The sequence below is a fragment of the Typopeltis vanoorti genome, chromosome 6 (genome assembly GCF_054136105.1).
Source record: "Typopeltis vanoorti isolate ZY-2024b chromosome 6, IOZ_Tvanoo_1.0, whole genome shotgun sequence".
Lineage (NCBI taxonomy): Eukaryota > Metazoa > Arthropoda > Arachnida > Uropygi > Thelyphonidae > Typopeltis > Typopeltis vanoorti.
This window is the reverse complement of record NC_143554.1, coordinates 64,332,928-64,360,060: the sequence shown is the minus strand read 5'-3', so window position 1 is coordinate 64,360,060 and position 27,133 is coordinate 64,332,928. Positions and strand designations below refer to the sequence as shown.

Genomic DNA, 27,133 nt, shown 5'->3' with positions numbered 1-27,133 from the left:
GACCAAGATGATCACCCAGGTCTGTGAAATACTTCCCTTGAGGAGAGAGAGAGAGAGAGATTGAAGATGTATGGGTTGTAAAGCTTAGTTGATGAGCAGAAAATAGGGGGACATGATAGAAACTTTTAAGTTTCTAGAGAAGGTTATATAATATTGATATTAAAGAAATTTTTCAATGCTACAAGGCAATAGAACTAGATTTTTTGCTTGGAGAGTGATGACTGGAACTTATTACCAAAGGTGACAGTGAAAGTTTAAGGAGAGTTATGATAGGTATTTTGTAAATAATGATTAGTGTGGGCCTTCTTCCTGGATTGAGTCTCCTAACTCCATGGAGATACATGTAATATCTGATCCAGATATCCAATTATGAATATCACTGCTCAGCAGGAACCACCACCACCCTACTCAAGGTGGTGGTGGTTCCTAAAATGGCCTGAAGTAGGGTGGGGTTCCTGCTGAGCGGTGAAATTATCTGCCACCTACAGAAATTTAGAAGCATCCATGCTGAAATGGGATCTAAATCCATGGTTTGTATCTAGAGAGCAAGGACTCTGTCCTCAGGTAACTAACAAATTGAACAGTAAGTAATCTATGGACAAAACAGTATTGATACAGATATTTTGAAAATATTTTATTCATGGATTTTTATATCGAAATGATGTATAAGTACTGAAGTGTTTTTAGATGAAATGTGTTCCTGTTTATAGAAAAAAGAAAAGAAAAAGTGCTTTCAATACAAGATACCAATAATCAAATTCCTGATATGCACCCTCAATGGAGATACAGGCTACTCTGATATTAAAAGTTCACATTATTGCTAACTTCCTATCAACAGTTTTACTCCAAATTAGTCCATCTATTAAGACTAATATTGTTAACTATATTTCAGTCTTCTGAGGCACTTCTAACTACATCAGTCCACCTAAATCTTTTTCTTTTTGAGGTCTTTTTCCTATCATCCTGACATCAAATACTTGTTCTGCTAACTTTTCTTTCTCCCATTCTGTTTAATAACCATACTACCAGAGATTGGTTCTGCTTTCACATTCTTGAATGATAACAATGTCAGTCCCTAATAGCTTCATTTTTAATATGATTCACATTGAAGCCACATGTTCACTTCTCTAATTTTTCACAATCTCTCACATAAGTTAAAAATGGAATGCCAGGTGGTGTATCATAGTACAACTGTGTTTTGAGAACTCCGAAAGCTGAGTTTTTTAGTTTTAAAAATTATGTTAGAATTAACTATTATGTAATTAATTAGTTTACATTAAAAGTTTTGCATGATGAGTTACACAGCATAGCATAGCATAGCACATGCCACTGATGCAAAGCAGAACAATGGCATCCAAGGCATCATTTTTAAAGAATTTAGTCAAAAGGACTTTGTGCAGTGCAATGTCTGAAAAATGTATACATTACCGAAAGCAGCTGGAATTTGGTTTGAAAGAAATGGAACTGAGAATACAATTGAAAATGTGTGATGTAATGCCAGATATGATTGAGAGCGACATTAAATGTGACACAATTGTGAGAGAGAGAAAAAGTGTTGAACGAAATAGTATGACTGATGTAAAGAATGAAGAGTTGGCTGCAATGAGGGATATAGTTTGGTTGTGCAGAGTGATACACTGCAAAGCTGGCGCGAATGCAGAAATGTCTGGCAGGTGAGTCAGCTGATAACAGAAAGAAAGAAGTGCAAGATAAGAGAAATGAAGGGGCCTGGATGCAAAAATTAATGATGTTAGTGAGGCTATTAGAGCACAAAAGGATAGAGTGAAAGAAATTATTGTAGTGGCTAGAATGAATGATTTAAAAGGAGACAAATATGGCATGGGAGAGGACATGAAAAAATTACTGGAAGTAGCAAAAGAAAAGAATGAGAGAGTTAAGACAGTGTCTTGCTGCAGTATGACAGAGTAGAGCTGAGAAGGAGGGCCATAATAGTGAATGACTCGATGCAGGAGGAGCAGTGTGAAGTTTGTTGATCTGTGGAGTGTTTGACAGGCAAAAGGACTTATACAAGCAGGATGGTTTGCATCTGAATGGATTTGGTGTTCAAAGACTGGAAAAAGTGTTAAATGAAGTGAAAGTGGATGTGCAGAATCAGGTAAACTAGAGCTTTGAGGCTGTTTAGTGGATATGCAGACATCAGTGAGGTAGTTGAGTGTAGAATGTGTATAATATGCCTAGGTTAGTACCACTGGTAACAAACCAGAATGGGATAGTTAGTATAAAGCGTCAAGATAGCGGTGGGCCTAAGGGGCTTTTGCACTTTATGTACACTAATGCTGGGAGCATTTGGAACAAGCAGGAGGAATTTTTGGCATTGGTTGATTGATTCATCCTGGTCCAAGGTTATTGGCATTAGTGAGAACATGGCTAACAGAATATGATATAGTTAGTGGGATAGAATGTGAAGGATATAGTGTGTTCAGGGAGAATAGAGAGAAAAGAATGGGGGGGGGTGTTATTGATGATAGCTGATAAACAAAAAGAGAGTGGAAATTCAACTGCAGGCCAGTGAAAACAGCACATCTGGTATGAAATTGAGGCCAGCAGAACAAAATATACAGTTGGATGCTGCAATAGACCAGGGGATGAAAAAGATGAAGATAGTATGCATCAGCAAATAGACTCAATATGCAGAGGACAGGTAATTATTATGGGAACATAGATTGGAAGGAGGAGAGGACACATGGAAGGAAATAAATGGAATTCATGCAGTTACTAAGGGATAATTACCTGAGACAGTGTGTGATGGAATACATTAGGGATTTGAGAATGCTTGATCTGGTAATTGCATCTTGAGCATTTGTCTATAACGAATATGACCACGTTGCCACCAATTGTTGAGAGTGATTATATGGGAGGTGGCTAAATGGGTGGAATTTTCAGTTTATTTTATTTAGTGTATGATGAACAGGTCTCAGAATATTACATACATATTACATAAAACAACATAAAAACAATTGCAGAAATCATATTAAAAGGGGTACAATAAGTTGAAATTATTACAAATTAAGAATGAGAGCTTAATCCTTAAATCCCTGATCCACTTGAGGGATCCTGGAATCAGTTTAAAACATCTTTAGTGCTGAGAATGAGTAGATAGGGCACTCAAGCACAATGTGATTGATGGTCTGAATCCTGCTTCCGCATTCACAGTTTGGGGTATCTGACCAGTTCTTTATGCAAGAGATGTTTACATCTCCCATGTCCGGTCCTGTTCTGATTTAAAGTGGTTCATACATGTCTAGGGAGATCAAGCCATCCAGATGGGATGGCTTTGATCCCCATGACTCACACAGATCAAGTTCTAATGGTTCATTTGTATTGCACTCCTCCAAGGCAGGGTGCTTGGATTTCTGTCTTTGTGAGGTATGGAAGGAAATGTCTTGGTGGATAGGCAAGGAACTGTTTCCAATTATTTTTGTCCATAACTTGCTTAAGGCAAAGTCCTACGAAGTTAGGGAGGGACTATATTACTGAGAGTTGGGAGCCAGTATAGTTCACCCATCAATTAGAGATCCTTAGACACTTCTGCGCATATCAGAAAAAGGAGAATCCATTCCGATAATAGGGTAATCAGTCCGTATTGTGGGATGAGTTGTTTATTATTACAGGTCGGAAAATTAACTTCTCTTTTATGATTATTGTAGTTAACTATGTTGCTTGTATAACAGTTGGAAAATTTTACCTATAAAGCACGTGATTTCGCGTGTTGGCTACCAATTCGTACATCTTTTATTTCTTTCTCCCCTTCAGCATGAATCGACTATTCTTGGCAAGACATCAGCAGAGACCTACAAACGGTGGGCGAACTATAGCCAGGAGTAGGCCTTAGAGCACCAGAGATTATCCTCATAGTAGATTCGGCTGGTCGACTAAAGAAGCAAGTGCACTGTTCAGCCACACAGGAGCACAATACTCTGCTGTAGAATAAACCAAAGACAGTGTGGTAGTGTGTTGGCATCAGCACCCCAAGAAGTACTAACAAGTTTATGCATTATATTATTACACGTTTTTAATTTTTCAGCGATATTTTCTAGATGATATTAAATGTCAAACTTCTGTCTAGGGTAACTCCTAGGTATTATTTCACCTGGTTATTACTGAAGTAAACTTTTGGGATATAGTTATCCTGGATATTACTTAAATGAAAGGATGTAACTTCAGTTTAGTTCAGATTGGATTGCAATCACTATCGTCTAAAGTTTTATCAAATACAGTCAGATCTTCAGTTAAGATGTTTTCAGCTTTTTGGAATGTAGAATGTGGTAGTGTGTTGGCATCAGCACCCTAAGAAGTACTAACAAGTTTATGCATTATATTATTACACGTTTTTAATTTTTCAGCGATATTTTCTAGATGATATTAAATGTCAAACTTCTGTCTAGGGTAACTCCTAGGTATTATTTCACCTGGTTATTACTGAAGTAAACTTTTGGGATATAGTTATCCTGGATATTACTTAAATGAAAGGATGCGACTTCAGTTTTGTTCAGATTGGATTGCAATCACTATCGTCTAAAGTTTTATCAAATACAGTCAGATCTTCACTTAAGATGTTTTCAGCTTTTTGGAATGTAGAATGTTGAGTTTCAATGGCAATATCATCAGCATACATAAATCTCCATGATGTTGTCACTGGGATATCACTACTATATAAGTTAAAAAGCAACTGGGTGAGAACTGACCCTTGAGGTAGGCCATTTTTAATCTTAAAGAATTTACCTTTGGATTCATTGAGAGATACTTGTATCCATCTGTCTGCTAGTATTTGATTAAGTAGGTTGGCTAGTTTTGGTGATGGGATAGTTTTCTAAGAATTTTAAAATGAGACTCTCTCTCTCTCTACATCGTGTCATAGGCAGCAGAGAGGTCCATGAATACCACTGTTGTTTTCAATTGTTTTTCAAAGCTGTTCTCTATGAAGGTTGTCGATCACAACAGCTTCTGTCAGGTTTGAAGCCAGCCTGTTCCTGACGGTTTCTATTATGTATACTTAGAGAAATTCTGTTGTATATCTACATTGAATTTTAAGTTAAGACAGGATATATCTGGAATTACAGGGCTGGTAAGTATGACAAGCTTAGGAGATTAACGAATGCAGGCTGAAGAGAATCCTAAACAGTTTTTTCGATATACTGCAAGTAAAAGAAAGAATGCATATGGTAAAATGATTTAGATGAATGCTGATGGTAAGGAGGTAACAGAATCAGTCATCAGAATGCTAGAATTACTAAGCGAACAAGTGAAGTGATAATACAGGAACGAGAGAGAGAGAGAGCCAAAGGCTTATATGGGAAATGAGGTAAATGAAATGGAGCTGTACAGCATATTACGAACCTTAATGTGAATACAGCTGTGGGATTGGATAGTATAGCTTGAGTTTTATGTGAAGTGGCGAGGGAATTGTCAGTGCCCATGACCATATTGTTTAATCTAAGTCTCAGCTCTGGATTAGTCCCAAGGGGAAAATAGAGGAGAGGGGAAAATAGTTCCATTGCATGAAGGAGGTTCCAAGACTGATATAGAAAATTACCGACCAGTCAGCATATCAGGGGTTGTTGTCAAAATATTGGAGAAGTGGGTGAAGAACGAAATACAGGAATGGATAGATGGAAATAGGATACTGTATGGGGGAGGGCAGTGTGGTTTTGTGAAGAGTAGGTCATGCCTAAGTAACTTGCCTCACGTTTTATAATATAGTGACAGCTGAGTTGGATAAAGAAAATGGGTTTGCAGTGATACTGCTGGACTTTGCAAAGGCCCTTTGACAGGATACCACATGGAATTCTAATCATAAACTGCAGCATATAAGGATGGATATAGGGTTGCTTAGATGGATAGCAGGGTGGTTGATGGAGAGATATCAGAGAATAGTTTATTCAGGAGCGGAGTTCAAAAGAAGACCTGTGACTAGTGGTGTGCTGCAGGGTTCTGTTCTTGAACTGCTACTGTTTAATTTGTTCATTAACGATACAGGAAAGGATCTCAGGGTAACTGTTCAGTTGTTAGCTGATGATGCAAAGAGCAATAGTTAATACAGATGATGTCAACATTTTTTATCTGTTTAATGTGTCAAACTGTAAGCTTATGCATTTTGGAGTAAAAAGATTACCAGCTTTTTTATACCACATTGATGGACTCGAAGCCAGAGACTTGGGAGTGTTAGTGGATAGAGTTAAAGTTTAGGAGGCACATAGCAAAAGTGTCTAAAGCAGCTCATCAAATCACTTGTTTACAGAAGAATACTTTTGACGAGCAGAGACAAGATTCAATAATCCCCCCCCCCCCTTTAACAGCCTAACAGCAGAAGTATGGAGAATGAAGACATCCTAACATCCAAACAAGGTATGTGCAAAATTTCTTCCTCTATTAGTCTGCATATATTTACCTTTAAAATACACTTATAATACCCTAAGAATTCTTGAGTAAATAGCCAATGTATTTAAAATAAGTGACACTCCTAAACAAAAACAGGCAAAAATAGCCATAAAAATAATAGTCATACCTTGTTATTACAATACTCTGGATTAGAGCTAGTTGTTGAAAGTTTTTTTTTTCACTTGGTTGTACATTAAATTATGACAATTGCCGCATGCCGATGCTTTTATAGGCATCGTACCTCCCTTTGTCAAACTTAGTCAAAGTAAATGGCATAATAAACAGTATATTTAAGTCATCCCTGGTACAAAAACACACTAGAATCAGACTATATAATGTCTTGTCAAAACCAACTCTACTATATGGAAGCGAAACATGGACCATGAAAAGGAAAGATGAAAAACGAATTCAAACAGCAGAAATGAAGTTCCTCAGAAAAACAGCTGGATATACCAAGTGGGACCACAAAACAAATGAAGAAATCTTACAATCCCTAAAAATCAAACCAATTAATTACTACATAAGACAGTATAAACAAAAATGGCTAGAACATTTAAATCGAATGGACAACAGCAGACTACCAAAAATATTATACAGATACAAAATAAGTGGAAAAAGAAGAATCGGAAGACCAAGAAAGAGATGGCATGAGGCCGGAACAGGCCACATGGCCTATATTCCATGTTAGGAAGAAGAAGAAGTTGTACATTAAATGCAAGACGCTAAGAAATTATATTCTTAGTTAATCCTTTATCCAAGCGTAAGCAAACAAAGCTTGCACATGAAATATATTCATGATCAGGCTACTTGTATATAGAATGATGAGACTTCAAAAAAAGGTGAAAACTGGTGTGGGTAGTTAATATTCATAATGCATAGTATTGTACATACCCAAAAGGATGTGTGCTTTGCATTATGCAAAGCAATTAATATGAAGTCACTAGCCTCTATATACAAGAAACCTCGTTGTGATTATATTTCACATGCAAACTTTACTCATGCTAAGCAAGAATATAATTTCTTGGCAGTTTTAATTTAATTTACAACCAAAGTGAAAAAATTTTCAACATTTCAGGTTTAGGATGGCTTTTCTGTATTCTTTATTGGCGTACTCTTAAATATTTTCTACAACTGTTCTGTCACTGCTTATTAATTGAAATCTTTCAAAGTAATTACTCCAGATTATCTTCAATTTTTATATCATTTTTTCATTCTGAGTCCTTTTATAGTACTCTTTCTTCCATTTATAAGCATTTTCAACACAGCTTCCAAGACATTTTGTCATCTTTGTGATATTTATGTTCTACATTCCATTCTCTCCAGTCCTTCCATTACTCTTTTTGCACACAGCTTAAGTTTCTTGCATTTATCTCTGTATTGTCTTAGAGCACCTTCCAGCTTAATGGCTATAATAAATTTAGTTTAATCCTTTATCCAAGTGTGTGCAAACAAGAGTTTGCACCTGAAAGTATTTTCAGGACTGGGGTAAAGTGGTACAACACCGGGCAACTCCTTGCAAAGGTGGAGCAAGATACCAACACTCCTATCTCAGTATTTCCCATAATGCAAAACACATCTCCTTGCAGATATGTATAATATTATGCATTAAGGGAAGGGACTAGTTTCGACCTTTATTGAGGTCTCTTCAGTGGGAGCCAGGCCCAAGTGGAGATACCAGGCAGAAGCATTAGCAAGGTCATCTCCTCCTATCCCTTAATGCATAAAATTATACATATCTGCAAGGAGATGTGTTTTGCATTATGGGAGATACTGAGATAGGAGTGTTGGTAGCTTGCTCCACCTTTGCAAGGAGTTGCCTGGTGTTGTACCACTTTACTCCAGTCCAGAAGATACTTTCAGGGCAAACTTTGTTTGCACACACTTGGATAAAGGATTAAACTAAATTTATTATAGTCTGACCAAGTGAAAAATAAACTTTCAACAGCTTAATGGCTAGGAACTTTCAATGTTTTCTTACCCCCCCCCCAAGTAACTGCCTCTTTAAATTCTTGAGGTCCCATAAAGTTTGGATTTTCTATCCTTACAGTCTCACCACATGTCTTCGTGGTTGAATCAATATTCTTCAGTGTCTGGCTAATGACTTTTTAAGGTTTATTTTTGTTTTCATGAATAATATTTATAAATTTGAGACTACAGTTTGCAAATTATAGACCAAACCTTGGTAGGTGGTAAAAGAATTCAGGAATAGATATATTCTTATCTATCTGTTTCTTGGTAATTACTCACTTTTTATAATTGATGATTGAGTTGGATAAAGAAAATGGCTGCATAATGATACTGATAGATTTTGTAAAGGCATTTGACAGAATACCACATGGTTTTAGCAAACTGGAGTAGCTGATGGACTAATGAAGAATATATGGTATCTGAATCCAGGAGAAAGCAGTGACTAGCAGTGTGAAATAATAGTTTATATATACAAATGTAAGAAATTATTTGAAGGATTATATTAATTGGATGCAAAATCGGGTAGTGTAATAGTTAATTAAGATAACAAATGTCAGGTTAATGTGGGAAAGTGTAAAGTTATCTTTTGGGATGAAAATATTACAAGTTGTGTACTGTGCTCCAGGAAATTGATGAATCTAGGAATCTGGGGTTGTTGGTGGATAGGGAGTTGAAGTTCAGACGACATATGACCAAGGTAGCTCATAGGATTATTGGTTACTGAGGAATATACAAGTTAAGATAAGGGAAGTTATAATGATAATGTCCTTATCATTTTCAAAGCCTCTTTATAAGGCTTTGATATGGCCACATCTGGATTATTTGTGCACAGATCTGCTCACTTGGGTTTCTTGGAGATGAGAAAATGATAGAACACTCCCTATGATGAGAGTTTGTGAGTTCAGAAAAGAGGTGATATGATATGATGGAAATTATTAAAACAGTTTCATGGGTTTGATACAGAGGAAATTTTTCAGCACTTGGCTGTAGTGGGCAGAACAAGGAGGTAATTTTTGGAAACTTGGTTTATTTAGATTTTTCTCTTGGAGAGTGAGGAATGAGTGGAATGGATTGCTAGCCTGTTGTGAATACATTCAAGAAAAAGATATAGGAGATATGTGGATCACCCACAATGAATCTTTGGACTCTGTAAAGTCTAAAGACTGTCTATCCAATAATAATAATATTATTTATTTTAAAGCAGATCTTTTTGTAGATCACAAAGGATTCAATATAATAAACACAAAATACATGAAAATATACATTTAATCAAACACAATTACATATTATTTTTGTCACTAACATCAGGATACATGAATAATTTATTATGGAATACTATTTTGCCCTTAGTTCCTTTTAAAATATCTACCAAACTGCTAAAAAAAACACTTAAAATTTCTGTGTGATTTTTTTTCAATCACAATTACAACTGTTTAAATAACTAAAGTTGCTTCTATGAAAAGTGAAATCGCATTCAAAGACATCATAGAAGTGAAAAAAAATATTCAGTTAGATCAGGGGTCGCAAATTGGCGGCCCATGGGCCATATCCAGACTGTGAAGGCTTTGTAACCAACCTGCGACCTTAATGATTTCTTTTCTAAAAATCAATGCTTCTAACATTATGCAGGGATTAAAACAGAAAAAAATTCAATCTTCTAAATGTTTTATGACAGCTTTAAACAAAAGTAAAACTTATTACTACAATTCTTTGTACCATGTTTCTATCATCGAATGGAAGTCGTGCAGCCATTTTAAGCCATATGATACAATGTCAATAAGTTACAGGTTACTGTAACTTATTGACATTGTAAAGGTTAAAAATATAAGTTATTGAGGTAACTTTTTATTAACACACTATCATATTACAATGGTAATATGATAGTGTGTTAATAAAAAGTTACCTCAATAACTTATTTTTTTTGCCCATAACAATGTCTGAATTTATCTCAGATATAAAATTTATTGTGCAAAAATGTTGTCAATCTTTGGAAGCATCTATGTATGTGAGCAATTATTTTCAATTATGAAACTTAATAAGTCGAAGTTCCGCTCACGGATAAAAAATTCTAGATTAAATGCAATACCTCATATTGCAACATGAAACGAAAATGCAGATATTGACATGTTAGTACAGAGGGAAAGATGTCAGGTTTTAGGATCAAAATCAAATTTAAAAAAGGACTCATAGATAAAAATCTTTATTTTCTAAGTCAAAAATACGTATTTAAATAATTTTCTTAAAGTATGAATAAAATGTAATTGAACTTATATTTTCTAAACTTGTTATATTTTTAAAATTTAAATAGTGGTATAACTGTTTACGTAAGTCATAAAGGCTCGGCAACAAAAGGGCTTTTGTTAGAGCCTTTATGTTTTGGTTCACAGAATACATCTAACTGGCTGGCCCTTTGCTGCATTTGAGTTTGAGACCCCTGACTTAGATAAACACAATTATGCTACTTGTAGATCACAGGAAAGTCAACATTTAAAATAAACACTGTAAATGTATAAAAATACATGTATAATCAGAATGCTCCAACAATAACATTAAGATAATCAAATCATTATATCGTTATCTTGAAGTTGCTGATTATCTTATTATGGAATGATAAAAAAAATTCATAATCATTAATATAAGTGATTAACTCACTTGTTATTCACTTGCTTTATATAAAAACATTGAAATTGCAATTTAAAAACAAATATCACAGTGATATTAAAAAAAGTGTGTAGATAATGGCTAACTCCTAAAAACCAAAGAATGGTGTATAATTTCCTTTGTATCAGCAGGACTAATGCTATCAAAATTTAACTCAATTTCTTGCTAGTCCATTATAAAGGTGCTTGTGTAGCAAGAATTTTAGTAACTGGTTTAAATGCTAAAAAAAGTTTTCATTATGTATGTCTTTATATTAATTCCTAATTATTATAGCTTTATAAAAATTGCATAAACTGTCAAAAGTTATCTTATTTTTCAAACAACATAATTAATTACATCACAAAATTCACTAACACAGATACAAAAAAAAAAAAAATTCACAACCCATAGTAACATCACAGGACCAGTTTTTTTTTTTTTAATACATTCATATGGACATCAACACTAACAAGTTTACTCAAACACAATAAACGTTCTGCAGGCACAATTTGTTAATTAAACAAACCACAGTATTAGTAAATGGCCTACTGTGTAGGCAATAGCTGATAGACAATAGTTCGAGATCTTACATTATATTTGCACAGCAAAACTGATAAGGATACAACCAAGAAGATTACAAGACTTGCCAATATGATTATGACAGCAGCAGCTGAAATGAAAATACAGTAACAATTTAATATAGTGATTAGCTATAATATATTAAATGACTTGCTAGAGAATCAATATTTACTATTAATTCCATGGGAGAGATTATTCTAGTTATAGCATAACCTGTGGTACTGCTGAAGATGCACTAGAAGAATGAACAAAGGAAGAAGAATTTGTTTTCTGAATGCAGTTGAACTGTAAATGAGGAGTGACTAGCACTGCTGCATATATTTTAACAGATTTAGTGGAGAAATTATCAGTTTCAAACAATGACTATAAACAGCTAAGAAAAAGTGTTTTTAATAGTATATAGTTTGGCTTTCATATCATATAATTGTGCTTAATTTTTTTCATGTTGGATACAAGTGTCCTTCAATAGTGTTCATTGTTGAAATATTGTTAGTTTAATTTGTTCCTACTGCTTCTGCTTTCTGAAAATGGGATTCATAAAGAAGTGCATCTATGGCATGGAATACTTCAGCACATGAAGATTGAGTTTCACCTTGGATTTTTCCTGGTGGATGCATTATGAAAATTTCTTCATGTATGCACTGAAACATGAAAGATTTGTTGACTGTTAGAGCAAACAGAAGGAAAGTATACCCATTAATGTGTGTGAAAGTGTATTGCTAGGTTAGTGTGTTTTGAAATGAGAGCTAGAGTTGGGGCCATAATAGAAGAGCTTAGGCAAGAGTTGGTGAAAATGAAAGGTGAAATAAAACATCTGGAAGATGAGATGAAACACCTAAAGAAGAGACTGGCTGATGTGAATGAGGAGGAGGAAGTTAGTATTAGTATAGGATAATCATATATCATTGTATGGAGACTTGATCATTAGAGGTGTGATGATTAATAAAGTGTACAAAATATGCTTTCCTGGTGAAACAAATAACTGATGCTCTGCAGAGGGGGGAAGAACAGGCATCAGAATTAGTGGTAACTGTGGGCACAAATTACTTAGATGGGGGGGGATGTTGATAGAGATCGAGGAAGTTGTTGTGAAAGATAAAAGATAATAGTGTTGTTGGAAAAGACAATAGAAGGAGAGCAGAGATGATGAATAGCAAGATGAATAAGTTGCCTAAGGCGAAGGGGTTTCAGTTTGTAAATCTATGGAGTGAATTTGAAGGGAAGTTGAAATGTTTTAAAGTTGGACTTTGTTTGAATGGGTTTGGTGTTGGGCATTTAGAAAGTATTGTTTGCTGAGAATGCACAGAATCAAGAAGTTAATGTAGCTAGTAATCAAAGGGCACTTGTGAAGCAGGATAGCACAGAAGGTTGTATACAGGAAGGAGATGGATATGAGGTTGAAGATGTGGTTGTGGCAGAACAAGATGATGGAATGCATAAAACTGAGGATGAGATGGATATAAATAGCAATCAGAGTCAGGATCAGGGAAATGGGAGTGGTCAAGATATAAGAGAGAGTGTGGTATAGTAGCTAGACTAGAGAATGTAGAATGACCTCAAAAACACAGGGATTGTTATGTCTATATACAAATCTAAGGAGTATTCAAAATAAGAGAGTAGAGTTTGTTGTGTTGATTGAGTCAGTATGCCCAAAGATAACTGGTATAAGTGAAACTTGGTTGTCTGGGGATGATGTGATTTCGGGAATAGAAATGGAAGGATAGGAACGTGAAAAGAGGAGGGGAAGTACTGTTAATGATTGCAGAGGAATTGTGTCCACAAAATGCAGAAGTTGATAGTACATGTGCAGATATTGAATCTGTGTGGTGTGAAGTTGAAATTAACAGGTTAGTATATCTGACAGGATGCTGTTATAGGCCAGGGAATGTAGAAAACATTCCCTGGCCTATACTGATTGTGAAATATTTAGGCAAATTGGTTAGGTATGTAAAAAAAAAAAAAAAAAAAAAAAAAAAAAAAAAAAAAGGGGGGGGTCCTCATGAAAGACTTTAATTACATGAATATAGAATGGAAGGAGGAGATGGTATATAGGAATAAGGGAGTGAATTTGTTGAACTTCTCAGGGATAAATATCTTAAGTAGGCATGTGATTGAAGACTGGCTTTGGGGTTTGGTGATAACTTTGCAAGATGTAATTGTGTATGAACTATTAACACTGTTGCCAGTTGGTGAGAGTGATCATGAGGTAATTGTTTGGGAAGTGATGAAACAAGAAAAGGTATTGCCAAAAAGGGCTCATTACCTTATTTCATAATAAGGCAATGAGCATGTTAGATAAGGAAAAATCATATACAGTGATATGCGCTTGATAGATTATATTATTATGTGACACCTCCAGGGAGTCCATAGACTCAGAGAGAGAGTGTGTGCCAACAGCATTGAACGATTAATCCCTTCCAACTACTAACTGTGCTCAGACTTGCTTAACTTTTTGAGTGAGCCATTAGTAGCAGAGGATCTACCAATCGACCAACCTTTTCTGGCAAATTATCAAATAATAAGTTGGTGTGCAAGTTGCAGAGGATGGGAATAGATAGTATATTGGTTAGATGGATTGGTGATTGGCATCTCTGAAAGATGCTAGCAAGTTGTGTATCATTGAAAAGTGTCTCAAAAGAGGAAGATAACCAGTGGCATGCCCCAATATTCTGTTTTTGGACCTCTGTTTAAGTTCAGTTTATTTATTTATTTAGCATATGGGGGGAAATACAAGAAATGAATGAGTAAAACTATATGCAGACTGACAGTTCAGTTAACCAGTCGATGGAAGTGTCTGGGAGTATATGCAAATTCGTGAGGCCTCCAGGAAAGAAGTGTATGGGGCAGTCATCAGTGATATAATGCATAGTCGGCACAGCACCACACATGCAAAAGTGTGACTGTGAAATTCCCCATGATGTAATAAGTGGTAACAGTGGCCTTGTCCGGTCCTAAATCTGTTTAGCCAACTCTAGAGGTGTCAAGGTAAATAATCTTGGCAGTTTGGTAGTCGAGGCTGTAATCAGGTACTTGTTTGTAGTTCATTCCGGTATTTTCCACTATTTCTGGGGACCATCATCTGGAAAGAACAATTTCACAAGCCATATGGTGGATCTGGAGGCAAGGCTGTGTGCTGGAGGTGAAGAAATATTATTATTATTATTCGTGACACCTCCAACGAGTCCAAAGACTTGATAAACAGGAAGATACATATTATTTCTGATTTTCTTTGATGGTAGCTTCTGAAGCAGGGAGAAGTGATGTGGTAAAGAAAAGGTAACCATGGGAGAGGAAGAGATCGTAAGGTACCAGAGATGGTTCTCATTGTTGTTAAGCTATGTGTCTATGAGAGTCATGTGACATTGGCTGTAAACTTGTGAATGGTACTCTGCAACAGGGAAGACTAGAGTCGGAGAATTACAACCCAACGTTGTGTCTGTCAGCTTGTTTTTAATGTTCCTGGCAGATATCTTTAATTTATTTTCCAAATGTTTTTGTTAAGTTAGACCACAGTCAAGTGTCACACCAAGATAACAAGGGTTACTTTTGTGGATTATTTTTAGAAGTTTATTTTTAGTTTTCTATGAGCCTTGTGGAAATCAGAAACAACAGTAATTTTGCAATGAGCTCAGATCTTTGTTCAGTGTTTCCTCAAGGCCTTGGGTGGCAATAGCTATGTCATCAGCATCGTTAAAGTTTTGACTAGCTGTTGGAAAGGTGTCACTTGTGTACAGGTCGAATAAAGCTGGTTCGAGGCCAGATCCTTGTGGCAATCCATCCTATAAGATAAATGTTCTGCTTTTTTGTGAATTCAGATGAATCTTTTTTTTCCTATTGGAAAGCATTTCCAGTAATTTTAGTATTTTTTGGCAGTTGATTATTTTAGCTGCTTTAAATAGGAAACCTTTCTTCCATACACTGTCATAAGCTGATGTTAGGTCTATGAAGGAAGTACCTGTTTTTAAACCATTCTGGTATCCACTGTGTTCACTGGGTAAGATAGCTTCTGTTTTTGGAGAAATTGTAGAGAGGATGATCCTTTCAAAAAGTTTGTAAATAGTGTACAATAATGCTATGGGATGGGGGCAGTAGTTATTAGGATCATCCGTTGACTTAGGTTTTGGCTAAGCTATTATATTTGATTCATGCCAAAGTTTTGGGAAGCATTTATCATTGTGGAGAATAAATTAGATAGCCAGGATTTTGCTCTTGGACTAAGGTGAGTAAGAAAGTCTGGAAGAATGCCGTCAATGCTAGGAACTTTACCTGTTTTAATTAGTACTGCATCAATTTCATCTATAGTTACTGGATTGGAGTTTGCTGTAGTTGTAGGATGTGAAATTCATTGTTTATAAAGACAATGGATTTCTTTTTTGGTCTGTGGGGAATCTTGGGTTAGCTTTTTTTTGGTGCTAACATTTTTGCAATACTGTTGGGGCTTACTTTTCCATTAGCTCTGTCTGGAGTGCCTTCCAGTCAACGGAGCAGTGATCGAGCCTTGTGACTTGATCTGGTAAGTTGAGGTTGTTCATTTCTTCTTGCCAGCGAGCACCTTCTACCATCATCCAAGGAGAAGGCAGAAGCAGTGTCTGGATGGTTTTGTTGTTTATCTCTCAAAAGAATACTACTTTCAGTTGACCACTACAACAATCTATACACTACTTTCATAGTATGTAGTTTTCTACATATTATGAAAACTACTACTACGTCGAATTTTCTGTATTATCTCGGGATGTGTTTCTTGACAGATACTATGAAAAGTTTAGTGAATCTTTCATACTTATCAACTGTAGGTGGAATTATGTTATTGTTTTCAGTAAATTTTGGCCCAGTTTGCTTTCCTAAGATTCCACTGATGTATTGGGAAGCTATTTATTCTGGAGATTATAAGTCCTACACTAATTAGGCAGGGTCTGTGCTTGCTCTACTTAATAGTTGGAGATGAGAGGGGAGGTTCCTTCCATATTAGTGGTGGTAAAACAGAGGTCAGGGATTGTCCCTGAACTCCATCTTTTAGATTTAAAGGTTCTAAGCACTGTCATAGAGGAGATGGAGGTTGTTTGCTAACATCCAGTCTGTCAATTGCAGGCCTGGGTTATCATCATTATTGTGTCCCCCATGTGAGTTGAAATCGCATTTGATGCCAGAATAGACTGGCTAAGGAAGTACAGAGTAGGCCTATATAGATTGAAAAGTTGTCCAGCTGGATACCAACAGAGTCACTTTGTGCATGGCTCAGAGATTTGGAGATTCTTTCCAAATTTTCTTTTGCATAGATCGGCAGGCCATGCATGTCTTTTATCAGTGAGAAGAATGTAGCCAGGAATAGTAATATTTCCTTGTGGGATGTAGTAGTTTCTTGTACAGCAATAATGTCTACTTTATGCCTGGTAATAATATTAATTAATACCTCTGATTTTGATCTAGCAAATCCCTTGATATTGAACTGGAGGATATTTGGGCAATTTCCAATGTGCTTGTTTGGTTGTGTTCATTCATCTTTAAGGTGATTGAAATGATTTGGAGACTGTAGTGGACTTTTCAAACGTAGCCCTCTGCCTAAGCTATGGATACAAATCTTGTTAAACTAAGTGACATTCGAGCCTGTATATCTACTCATTTCTTGTAATGTTTAGGATACCATAGTTAGCATTTGAACCCTGAAGGTCAGTCAGAAGTTGTTACTTCCTAGTCAGAGGCCAGTGCAAGCTACCATCAATCCCCCAAAACAGATGCTTGTATGGTTGCTGCAGTTTTTGGAGTTGTTTTCTGATGGTGCAAAGTTGGAAAGAATTATAAGTAGCACTGAGATGTTAATTCCCTTCAAGAAGATTTGAATAGCCTTTTGACTTGGACAAAAGAGTGGGTTGTAGTTTTAATATTCATAAGTGCAAGATGTTTCATTTTGGAGTGCAGAAATATAAGGCTGTGATGTTAATTCTATATTGATGGTGCTATACTGCAGAAAGCAGATGATATTTGCAATTTAGGAGTAATGATCGACAGACTGAAGTTTGGGGGGGGGCATATTGTACATGTTGCAAAGACTGCAAATTGTAGTGCTACTATGATAAGAAGTACTCATTTCTTTAATATACTATAATATTAAAGATATTATACTATTATACATATTATACTATAATGTTACTGTATAGTGAAGTTACTGTATAATGAACTGGAAACATTAGTTATGTTACTGTATAATGAACTGGAAACATTGGAGAAGGGCCAGTGACAAAACAATACCAGGCTCTGACTATGGAGTGAGGTTGAAGAAATGTGGATTGCAGAGTTTGGCAGACTGGAGGAAAAGAGGTGATATGATAGATGTTTAAGTTAGTGATGGGATTTTATCAGATTAATCCAGAGGAGATTATGAAAAAAATTGAAGGTGAGAGGGAAAAAACAAGTGGCTATCCCTGGAAAGTTATGTAAGAGTGTGGTGAAGAGGAGTGTGAGAAATGTTTTTTTTACATGGATAAATGTCAGTGAATAGAACACAATACTGAAATACGTTGTTAATGCAGGGAGTGTTAAGGATTTTAAGATTCAATAGGATAAATATGTTGTCAGTTTAATGAACCTCCCATGATGAGTCTGCTAACTCTGTGGAGGGTGCAATAATAGTAATATTTGTAGAAAATGCATGCAACAGCAACCAAGCATCTATGTAAAAGAGGAGTGAAGTTAGATCATTAATCAACCTAATTGCTCAGATTTTCAGGAAGCTCTTATGGTCACTATCCCAAATGTTAGAACAGTATTCAGTGGTCAGATGAATTTTGATTTATAGAGAGTTAACAGGTGGAACAAAATGTAAAATTATGGTTTTTTTTATGGTAAGAAAGCAATACCTCTGATATCTTTAAGAAATATTTGAGGTAAGAGAAATCTCATTATCTAGAGATTTGAATACTTAAAAATTAAGATAGAATTTTATTTTCAGGAAAAACATGACAGGATAGTTTCACTAGTAGTAAAGTTTGCAAGGCTATCAGAATTTATAATCATACAAATTAAATTTTCTATGATGCAATGTGCAATGATTTTATAGTGTGATGTACTATAATTGGCAAACCTGTGGAATCAATCTGCAGTTAACTGAAGAAGATAATTTTGATGTGCATGGAAGAATGTGGCGCCATGACACTGCAGCGTAAGTTGGCAACCTAGTTGTGAAACAGTATACAGGTTATGAGAATTTGCTTAATAGGTCTTTATGCTTAACACAAATGGGTTATGGATATTAAGAAACCACTTGTGCTTCTTGAATGATATCAGCAAGAGGATCCCTGTTCACCAATTCTGAATATAGCCTATCAATAGGGAATATAAGAATATTCCATCCAGTTCCTATGAATATAGGAATTGGATGGAAAAGCATGTGTCATGAGAAAACAGGCAATGCCTCTCACCAACCTATTCAAGTCTTAGCACCGAAAGAGTCCCAAGGGCAAGGAAAGATGGTGTTATTACATAAAAAGGAGTAGTAATAATGGTTAAGTTACTAGAAAAACTGATCAAAGACAGAAATGGACAGAAAGAAATGTGTACTCTATGGAGGACAGTACTATTTAGAAAGTGCATAAATAAAGTGACATTGCTGCAGAGAGTCCTGTCATGGACAGACATTCAAAAATTAAAATCCAAGTAATCACTTATGACAAAGCACTTTGTAATTTGGCCTCTGCACATTAAATTTGTATGTTAATTATATCAGGAAGATTTGAAGGGAAATATCCAGTTGGTTGCTAATTATGCTAAACTGGGGTGATTTTATCCTACAGAATCAATAATAATTATTGATTCTGTAGGATAATTTACTTTGACTGAAAAGACGAATTTATAAAATTCACACAAATTTGCAAATGTTGAAAAAAAAAAACATTACTAATTAAAAGAAGTAAAGCATTACTCTTAGTAATTTTATCTACACTTTATTTGAAAGAAATTTAGAAAAACTGTTTTCCTCATAATATTTCCACCTTTTCTGAATTTAAAAGATATCATTTTCTTTATGTTATATTTCTCCACTCAGCTGCCAACTCCCAGAACATATTTTGTTCTAAACCACAACTTTATTTTAGAAGTTTATTTTTCACTTGGTTAGACTATAATGAATTTAGTTTAATCCTTTATCCAAGTGTATGCAAACAAAGTTTGTGCCTGAAGATACTTCAGGACTGAGGCAGCTCGTAGCAAAAAAGATCTCATCACTCCTCGTCTTAGTATCTCCCTTAATGCAAAGCACATCTCTTTGCGGACATGTATAATGCATTAAGGGAAGGGCCACTACCCAGACCAGTTTCGACCATTATTGAGGTCTCGTCAGTGGAAGCCAGAAGTGGTTCCCACTGATGAGGGGGAACCACTTATAGCGAGTGGTTCCCAGAAGTTCCGAAGTGGTGATACTAAGGCAAAAGCAATGGAGAGGTCATATTTACCTATATGAGTTGCCAAAAGGTTGCTTTGCATTAAGGGAGATACTAAGACAAGGAGTGATGAGAGCTTCATTATAGTCTAACCAAGTGAAAAATAAGCTTCTAACATCTTTCTCTAAATCCAGAGTAATTTAATAATGAGGTGGTACACCTTTTGGCAACTCATATAGGTAAATATGAGCTCTCCATTGCTTCTGCCTTAGTATCACCACTTCAGGTCTGGTTCCCACTGACGAGACCTCAATAAAGGTCGAAACCGGTCTGGGTAGTGGGCCCTTCCCTAAGACAAGGAGTGATGAGACTTGGTCCACCTTTGCTACGAGTTGCCTCAGTTCTGAAGTATCTTCAGGTGCAAACTTTGTTTGCATACACTTGGATAAAGGATTAAACACAACTTTATTATATACATATAAAATTTCCTATTTGGAATTCCAGGACAAAGTTTGTGCAAGTGCACTTGTATAAACAAGGCTAGCTCTTTGTTGATGGTGTGGAAAGTTTTTCTTTTCAAGGTAGATAGAAATAAAACTAGATTTCAGGTGAGACTTTTTCACAAGTGTGATACTGACCTTAAACTATATATATCAAGGGCATATAGTCAGGTTGTGCAGTGCACACCCACAGAATAGCAATATCACCAATGTTATATTTTTACATTTACTCTTGTTAAAGACTCCTCTAATTGATTCCAAAAAAAATTAAACACAATGTATACTAATATTTCATGAAGAGGACACTTTGACACGTAAACATTGCATCTCATTCACGTTAGGTGTGCAGTCACAAATACAGGCACCTTTGAGCACACACTGATAGCGCAGTGGGTCAAATTTTTAATGTCCCAGTGGTTTTGAACCACCCAGAAATCAGTGGCTGTGATTGGTTATTTTGTCAAATAATCTGATTGTCATTTGTCATGAGTTGTCATTTTTGATTTCTGAGTGTCATCTGTTTTGCATACATGATGTATGAACTGATGTGTTTAGCACACTGATATAGTTTATAAATTTTTTTGCCCATATGTACAGTGTTAACGAATTGTGAATGCCCTATTTTTTGCCAGAGCTTTCGTAGATTGAATGACTGTAGTCGAAGGAGGTACTCTTCTAAATTTACACCTTTGAGTAATTCAAATATACCAACCAAATATAGCATTCTCATTCGTTGTTTTCTAATATATCTTAAAACAAATACATCGTCCTCCACTTTATGAAAACTTGGTTACAATTAAAGTATTCAAAGTTCTTTTTTTCAGCCATTTTGTGTCCACTGCTGAACAAAGGCCTCCTCCAGTTCTTTCCACCTTTCTCTGTTTTTGGCAATGGTTGACTAATTTTTCCCAATAAAATTTGACAGTTCATCACTCCACCTTCTTTTAGGATGTCCTCGGCTTCGTTTCCCTTCTTTTGGAATCCAATTCATTAGTATGGTGGTCCATCACTCATCCTCTCTTCTGGATAGATTTCTGGCCCATTTCCATTTTAGTCGCTTATGGTGAATGATGTCAGGGATGTGAGTCTGGCTTCTTATCCAGTTATCCACTTCTTATCTTTTAATGTGATGCCTAGCATCAACCTCTCTGTTTTTCTTTGAGTTTTTGTTAGTGACCAAGTTTCACAACCATATGTGATGAGATGACCCTAAGTATGTATATGAAGAGGCTCTTTCCAAGAAATTGTTTTCTATTATTATGTTTTTTGGTGTTACAAAATGATTAAACATGATTTTAGTTTTTTCTCGGTTTATTTTTAGACCAACATTTCTGCTTTCATGGTATAAGTATATAATATCATTATATTAAGGTATTCTGGAGTATTTGCAAAAATTATGATATCATCTGCATATCTTAGGTGTGTGAAGTTTCTGCTATTAATTTTTATACTAAGGTTTGTCCAGTTTATATTATTAAATATTTCTTGAAGGACTGCTGTAAAGGATTTTGGGTGATAGAGAGTCTCCTTGTTGGACATCTTTTTCAATTGATATTTTGTTGCTGTGCAGTATATTTCCTGGAGGAGGTCCATATATTATCCAGTAACTCCCTGATTCTAGAGTGCTTCGATTATTGCATTAGTTTTGATGGAATCAAATGCTTTTTTCATAATCAATAAAAGCTAAACAGAGAGGCAATTGGTTCTTGTGCTTTTTCTATTATTTGTTTTACTGCATGAATACAATCAGTTGTGTTAAAGCCTTTACAGAATCCTGCTTGTTCTACTGGTTGATTTGAGTCTAGAAGAGGGGTTAACCTATTTGTTATTACTTCTGTAAGAATTTTGTACAGATTGGAGAGAATACTAATTAGTCTATAGTTCTTTAATTCTTCTTTGTTCCCTTTTTTAAATAATATCAGAGTAGCATTTTTCCAGTTTTCTGGTATCTTCCCCTTTTCTAGGCATAGATTTAGTAAGTTTGTGACAATTAATTCTTATGCAGTTGTTTCGCTTCTTATCTTTTAATGTGATTTAGGTCTTCACCAGGACATTTTCCCATTTGTTTTAATGCTTGTTTTATTTCAGCTGAAGTGAATGGGGGGAAATGGATTCTATATGCGATGGAGAAGAGTTATTTATATTTGATTTATCTATTGAAGGATCACTATAGATTTCTTCTAGCCTGCTTAGGATTTGTTCTTGTTTCCTTATTATAGTTCAATTTTTGTCTTTTATTGCAGTTATTTGACTTTTGCAAGCTGATAAATGTTTTCTTATTGTTTTCCTCATTTTTTAGTGTTCATTTCTTATCTTTTTCCTTATTGTTTTGCATAGTTCTGTATATTCTATTTTAGAAATTAAGTTTTTGTCTTGTTTCATATTTTATCTCTTTTTTTAGTAGTTGTAAGGTTTCCTATGAAAGTTTATAGTCTTTTTTTTTGTTGTTTGTTGCTGAGATTATTACTTCTGTTAGGTTTCTGCTTATTTTATTTGTCTTCTTAAAATATATTTATTAAGTTTAGTTTTTGATTGAGTTTCATTCGTCTGCTTGTTTTCGATAGGTTTTAAGTCAAAACTTCTTGATTTTTTGTTGTTTAGCTATTTTGTTCTTTCCAATTTGGGATTTATTTTAATTTTGGCTCTCACTAGTCGGTGGTCACTTTCTGTTTTTACTTGATTTAGTACTGAGGTATCTTGAACTATTTCTTTATTATTACACAGTACATAATCTATTTAATTTTTTATTTCTCCATGTCCATTTTCTTTTGAGGGCTTTCTTAAAAAATGTATTCATAATGTAAAGCTTATTACTGATAAAGAATTTGGTAAGAATCATTCCTGAGTTGTTGCTTGTACCATATACGTATGGTCCTATTGTGTCTATTTGGTGAATGGAATGATCGACTTTGGCGATAAAATCGCCCATTACTATTACTACAGTTTTGATTACTATTTCTTTTTTTTTGTCTAGAGTGTGCTGCAGTGAGTTATAAAATGCTTCTATCTCTTCATCAGTGTGGTATGAGGTGGGAGCATATATCTGGATGATCCTGATTTTAAGTGTAATTTCTATTATTCTTTCATCTGTATAATTAAATTCTTCTATAAGGTGTGCAGTTGTTTTCTTAATTAGAAATCCAACTCCGTATTGTCCTTTAGTTTTCCCATAATAGTATAAGTAGTCTCCATTTTTTAGTATTATTAATTTTCATCTTGCCTGCAAACCTCACTTAAACCTATGATGTCCCGTTTTAGTTCTTGCTGTAAGATGGTAAGGTCTTCCTCTTCTTTAAGTGTTTGACAATTAAATGTTCCTGTATAGAGGAAAAGAGGATTGTATTGATTACTGTTATATTTATGAATTCTTTGGGCTATACCAGTATTGCTTATTATCTGAAAAAGCTGCCCCACTGCATCATGCTCTGGTCTCCATAAATAGTTTTGATCACGGTAGTCATATAGCTGGGGAAATTTAGTCACCTCCGGTGTTTGCCCATTCTAGCCATGGGTTTTACTGACTTTCTTCTTCTTGGCATTGTAGTGACGGGGAATTCAAAGTTATCCTACAATTAATTGCATTGAACCAATTAAGATGAGCACTGATGCGCTATGCACTCTTAAAACTTTCATATATTGATAAAAATGCAATCATACGGTCAAATTGACATGAATTTTGTATTGTAGGTTGTATAAGCTACATGACAGCACACCAACTGAAATGGGCACACAACACCTCTGACAGATATACACACACAAAGGGGGGGGGCACCCCAAATTAACAAATTTTTTTTTAAAGTTTATAATATAATACCATATTCTAGTTTCCTTCAAACAACTCTCCATGTCAGTCAAGGCACTTGTCCCAAGGTTTTTTTCCACTACTGTAATACTGTTTATGGCCTCCAGTTCCAGTAAATTGTTCTTTCACTTCATACACATCAACAAATCACTATCCCATAAATGGTTTTATTTATCTATAAGAATAAAAAAATCGCATGGGGTGAGATTGGGTAAGTAGGGAGGCTGGGGGAACAACCGCCTCCATGTTTCCATTGGCTTGATGCTTGTTTTGTTTCTGGATCATAACCCTAGCACCAAGACTCATCCCTAGTCACAGCTTTTGAAAGAAAGTTCTGGTCATTAAGAACTTGCTCCCTTAAATCGTGGCAAACATTCGCACAATTTTTTTTTCTCTTTTTTTTTTTTCTTTCTTCAATCCTCTGTGAGCAAACAAGGCACAAATTTAGCAGACACACATTTCATTTGCAAAACTTCTGTTAAAATTCCCTAGCACGAACTCCATGGCAAATTCGTCTCTTCAGAAACTTGCTCGATGGTCTTTTGATGATCTCCAATTACTGCCTAGAAAACCTTTTCAATCTTTTCATCATTTCTGCTAGTTGAAGGTTAGCCAGATCATGGTTGGTCTTCAACTGACATGTCTCTATTTTTGAAAAAACAGGAAACCACTTGTAGACCTGCATTTTACCTACAGCATCGTCCTTGAAGTCTTGCTGAAGTATAGCAATAATTTCAGCTGCAGTTTTATCCAAAAGAATACAAAATTTCATGCACAAACTCTGTTCCTTGTGGTCAGCCATCACAAAATCACCAAACTTGTTTGTAAGTACTAACAAAAAAAGTAGCCAGAACAACAAACCACTTCACAGGATGACACTACTTGGTAGAGTGGCGCAGAAAACTGCACACTCATGATGCCTAGTGGCATCAACTGTAATTAGAAAATGTGTGGGTGCCAAGTTCCAATTCCAGTTATTTTTGGGCTCCCCTCATATTATGAAACATTACTTAAAATTAGAAATAAAGCATATTATACATTTAGTTGAGTGTTCGCATATATAATAAAACTAAAACTTTTTATTAAAAAAAATCAACTATGGCTTAAATTTAAAAAATGTAAAATAATCTGATATTGCTAAATAGCAGATAACCTACATAACATTTGGCTGATATGCAAAGATTATAGGATAGAAACATATGAGTTACTAAATGGATTTTATAGGGGTGAGGCAAAAGAAAAAGAATTATTCTGAAATTTTATATCAGTGTGGTTAACAATGATATAAGGACTAGATTTCTTATTTTTTGAGTAGTGAAGAATGGAATGGGTTGCCAGAAGCGCTCAGGAGTACTTCATTGGTGAATGAGTTTATGGAGAGGTATGAGGAATGGACACTGTATGAATAATGATAATGTGTACTATAATGACATATCTTTGGCCTTCCTGATGCCCATTTAATAATAATACTCTCACTTCCCTAATTAATGTTTTAACTGTAGCAGAGGAGGTGCTGCCTCCATGTGAGAATACATCACCAAAATCGTTTTCTGCAGGTCAGTCACTAGATAGTACATCGGATGGAACTTATAACATTTTAGGAGGCTTCCTGATCAGCTGACAAATATAGCAACTTGTGGACATGACTCCCTAAACTAAAGTCGTGTCCACAAGGCCTTTATCCCTATGGCATGCTCCTACACTCCAATAACATAAAAACAACATCAAAAAATAGTGTTGCTGCATTACAAAAAGAAACTCTCACAAAACAAAATATATATATATATATATATCCCAAAAAAATCTCACTATAAAAAAAAAACTTCCCCATAGACTTTACCAACATCGATGATGTATACCACAACATATATACATCCAAAAATGTTATTCATCACTGAACCTAAACATGCAACATCTACAACTAGAGCTCATCCAAAATTTCCACAACACATCATGCATGATGTGTTGTGGAAATTTTGTTGTAGATACCTTCTACAAGAAAGAGGAGATGGGGAGGAACATGCACTTTTGTCAGATTTCATATAAGTTATCGGACCTGAAATCTTGTTCATATGTCCAACCTTGGCTCAAGATTTCCTTGTCTTAATTCTGATGACTGTACTGACTAAGCTCTTCCTTGGTTTATTATTACTGACAGCAAACAGGCTAGACTGTTTGCTGTCAGTAATAATTAATGCAAACTGTTAGCCTATTTATAAAAATGCACATAATTCTCCCAACACTATTTGTTGGGAGGATGATGATGATGATACACTGTTGACAGATCATCTTTCTCTGAGCTCAGCCTTGTATAACTTTTAGGATTTATATGCCTCTTTTCCATGGTTTAATTATTGATTTAGCTCTCTTGAACCAAACACCACTTGCTCTGACCTAATAACTGAAATTATTCTTGCTGGGATGACTGCCTTTATTTCCCATTCCACTGAAAATTCCCAACCTTTATCCTTGGTTTTTCAAGAAATATAGGATGTATTTGTTAGCATAAGTTAAAACTCCAAGAACTCACCTAGCTTACACTGCATTCCCCAACAACTGCCAAAAATAATCAATCTGATGTGACAGTGATCAAAGCAGACTTTATAGGGGTCAAATGCAAGCTTGCCTTCTGGATGCTGGCTAAGATGTTAGACAAAACTTCTTGTTCTTATTATGTTCCGAATCTCCCATCGTGATAGATTAATGGCAACATCTCCTAAAGATGAAACACATCATTTGGCATGTTTTCTTCTCCTCCAACATTTGTTTAAATCATCATGATCATCATCAAATTCCTGCCATGTACCCTCAAGGGGTGTACAGGATATGACAGTACTACATGAAAAAATTACATCATTACTAACTTCCTATCT

The 27,133-nt window shown here is 35.3% G+C and overlaps 1 protein-coding gene across 2 annotated transcripts in view; it reads right to left on the bottom strand.

The window, feature by feature from the left end:
- The window catches only part of LOC150105499 (prostatic acid phosphatase-like), a 381,909-nt gene that overhangs the window by 122,865 nt on the left and 231,911 nt on the right, over nt 1-27,133 (bottom strand). For both annotated transcript variants that reach the window (XM_090394218.1, XM_090394219.1), the window contains exon 10: nt 11,598-11,677. In XM_090394218.1, the coding sequence (XP_090250344.1) occupies nt 11,598-11,677 (80 nt within the window). The remainder of the gene's footprint in view (nt 1-11,597; nt 11,678-27,133) is intronic.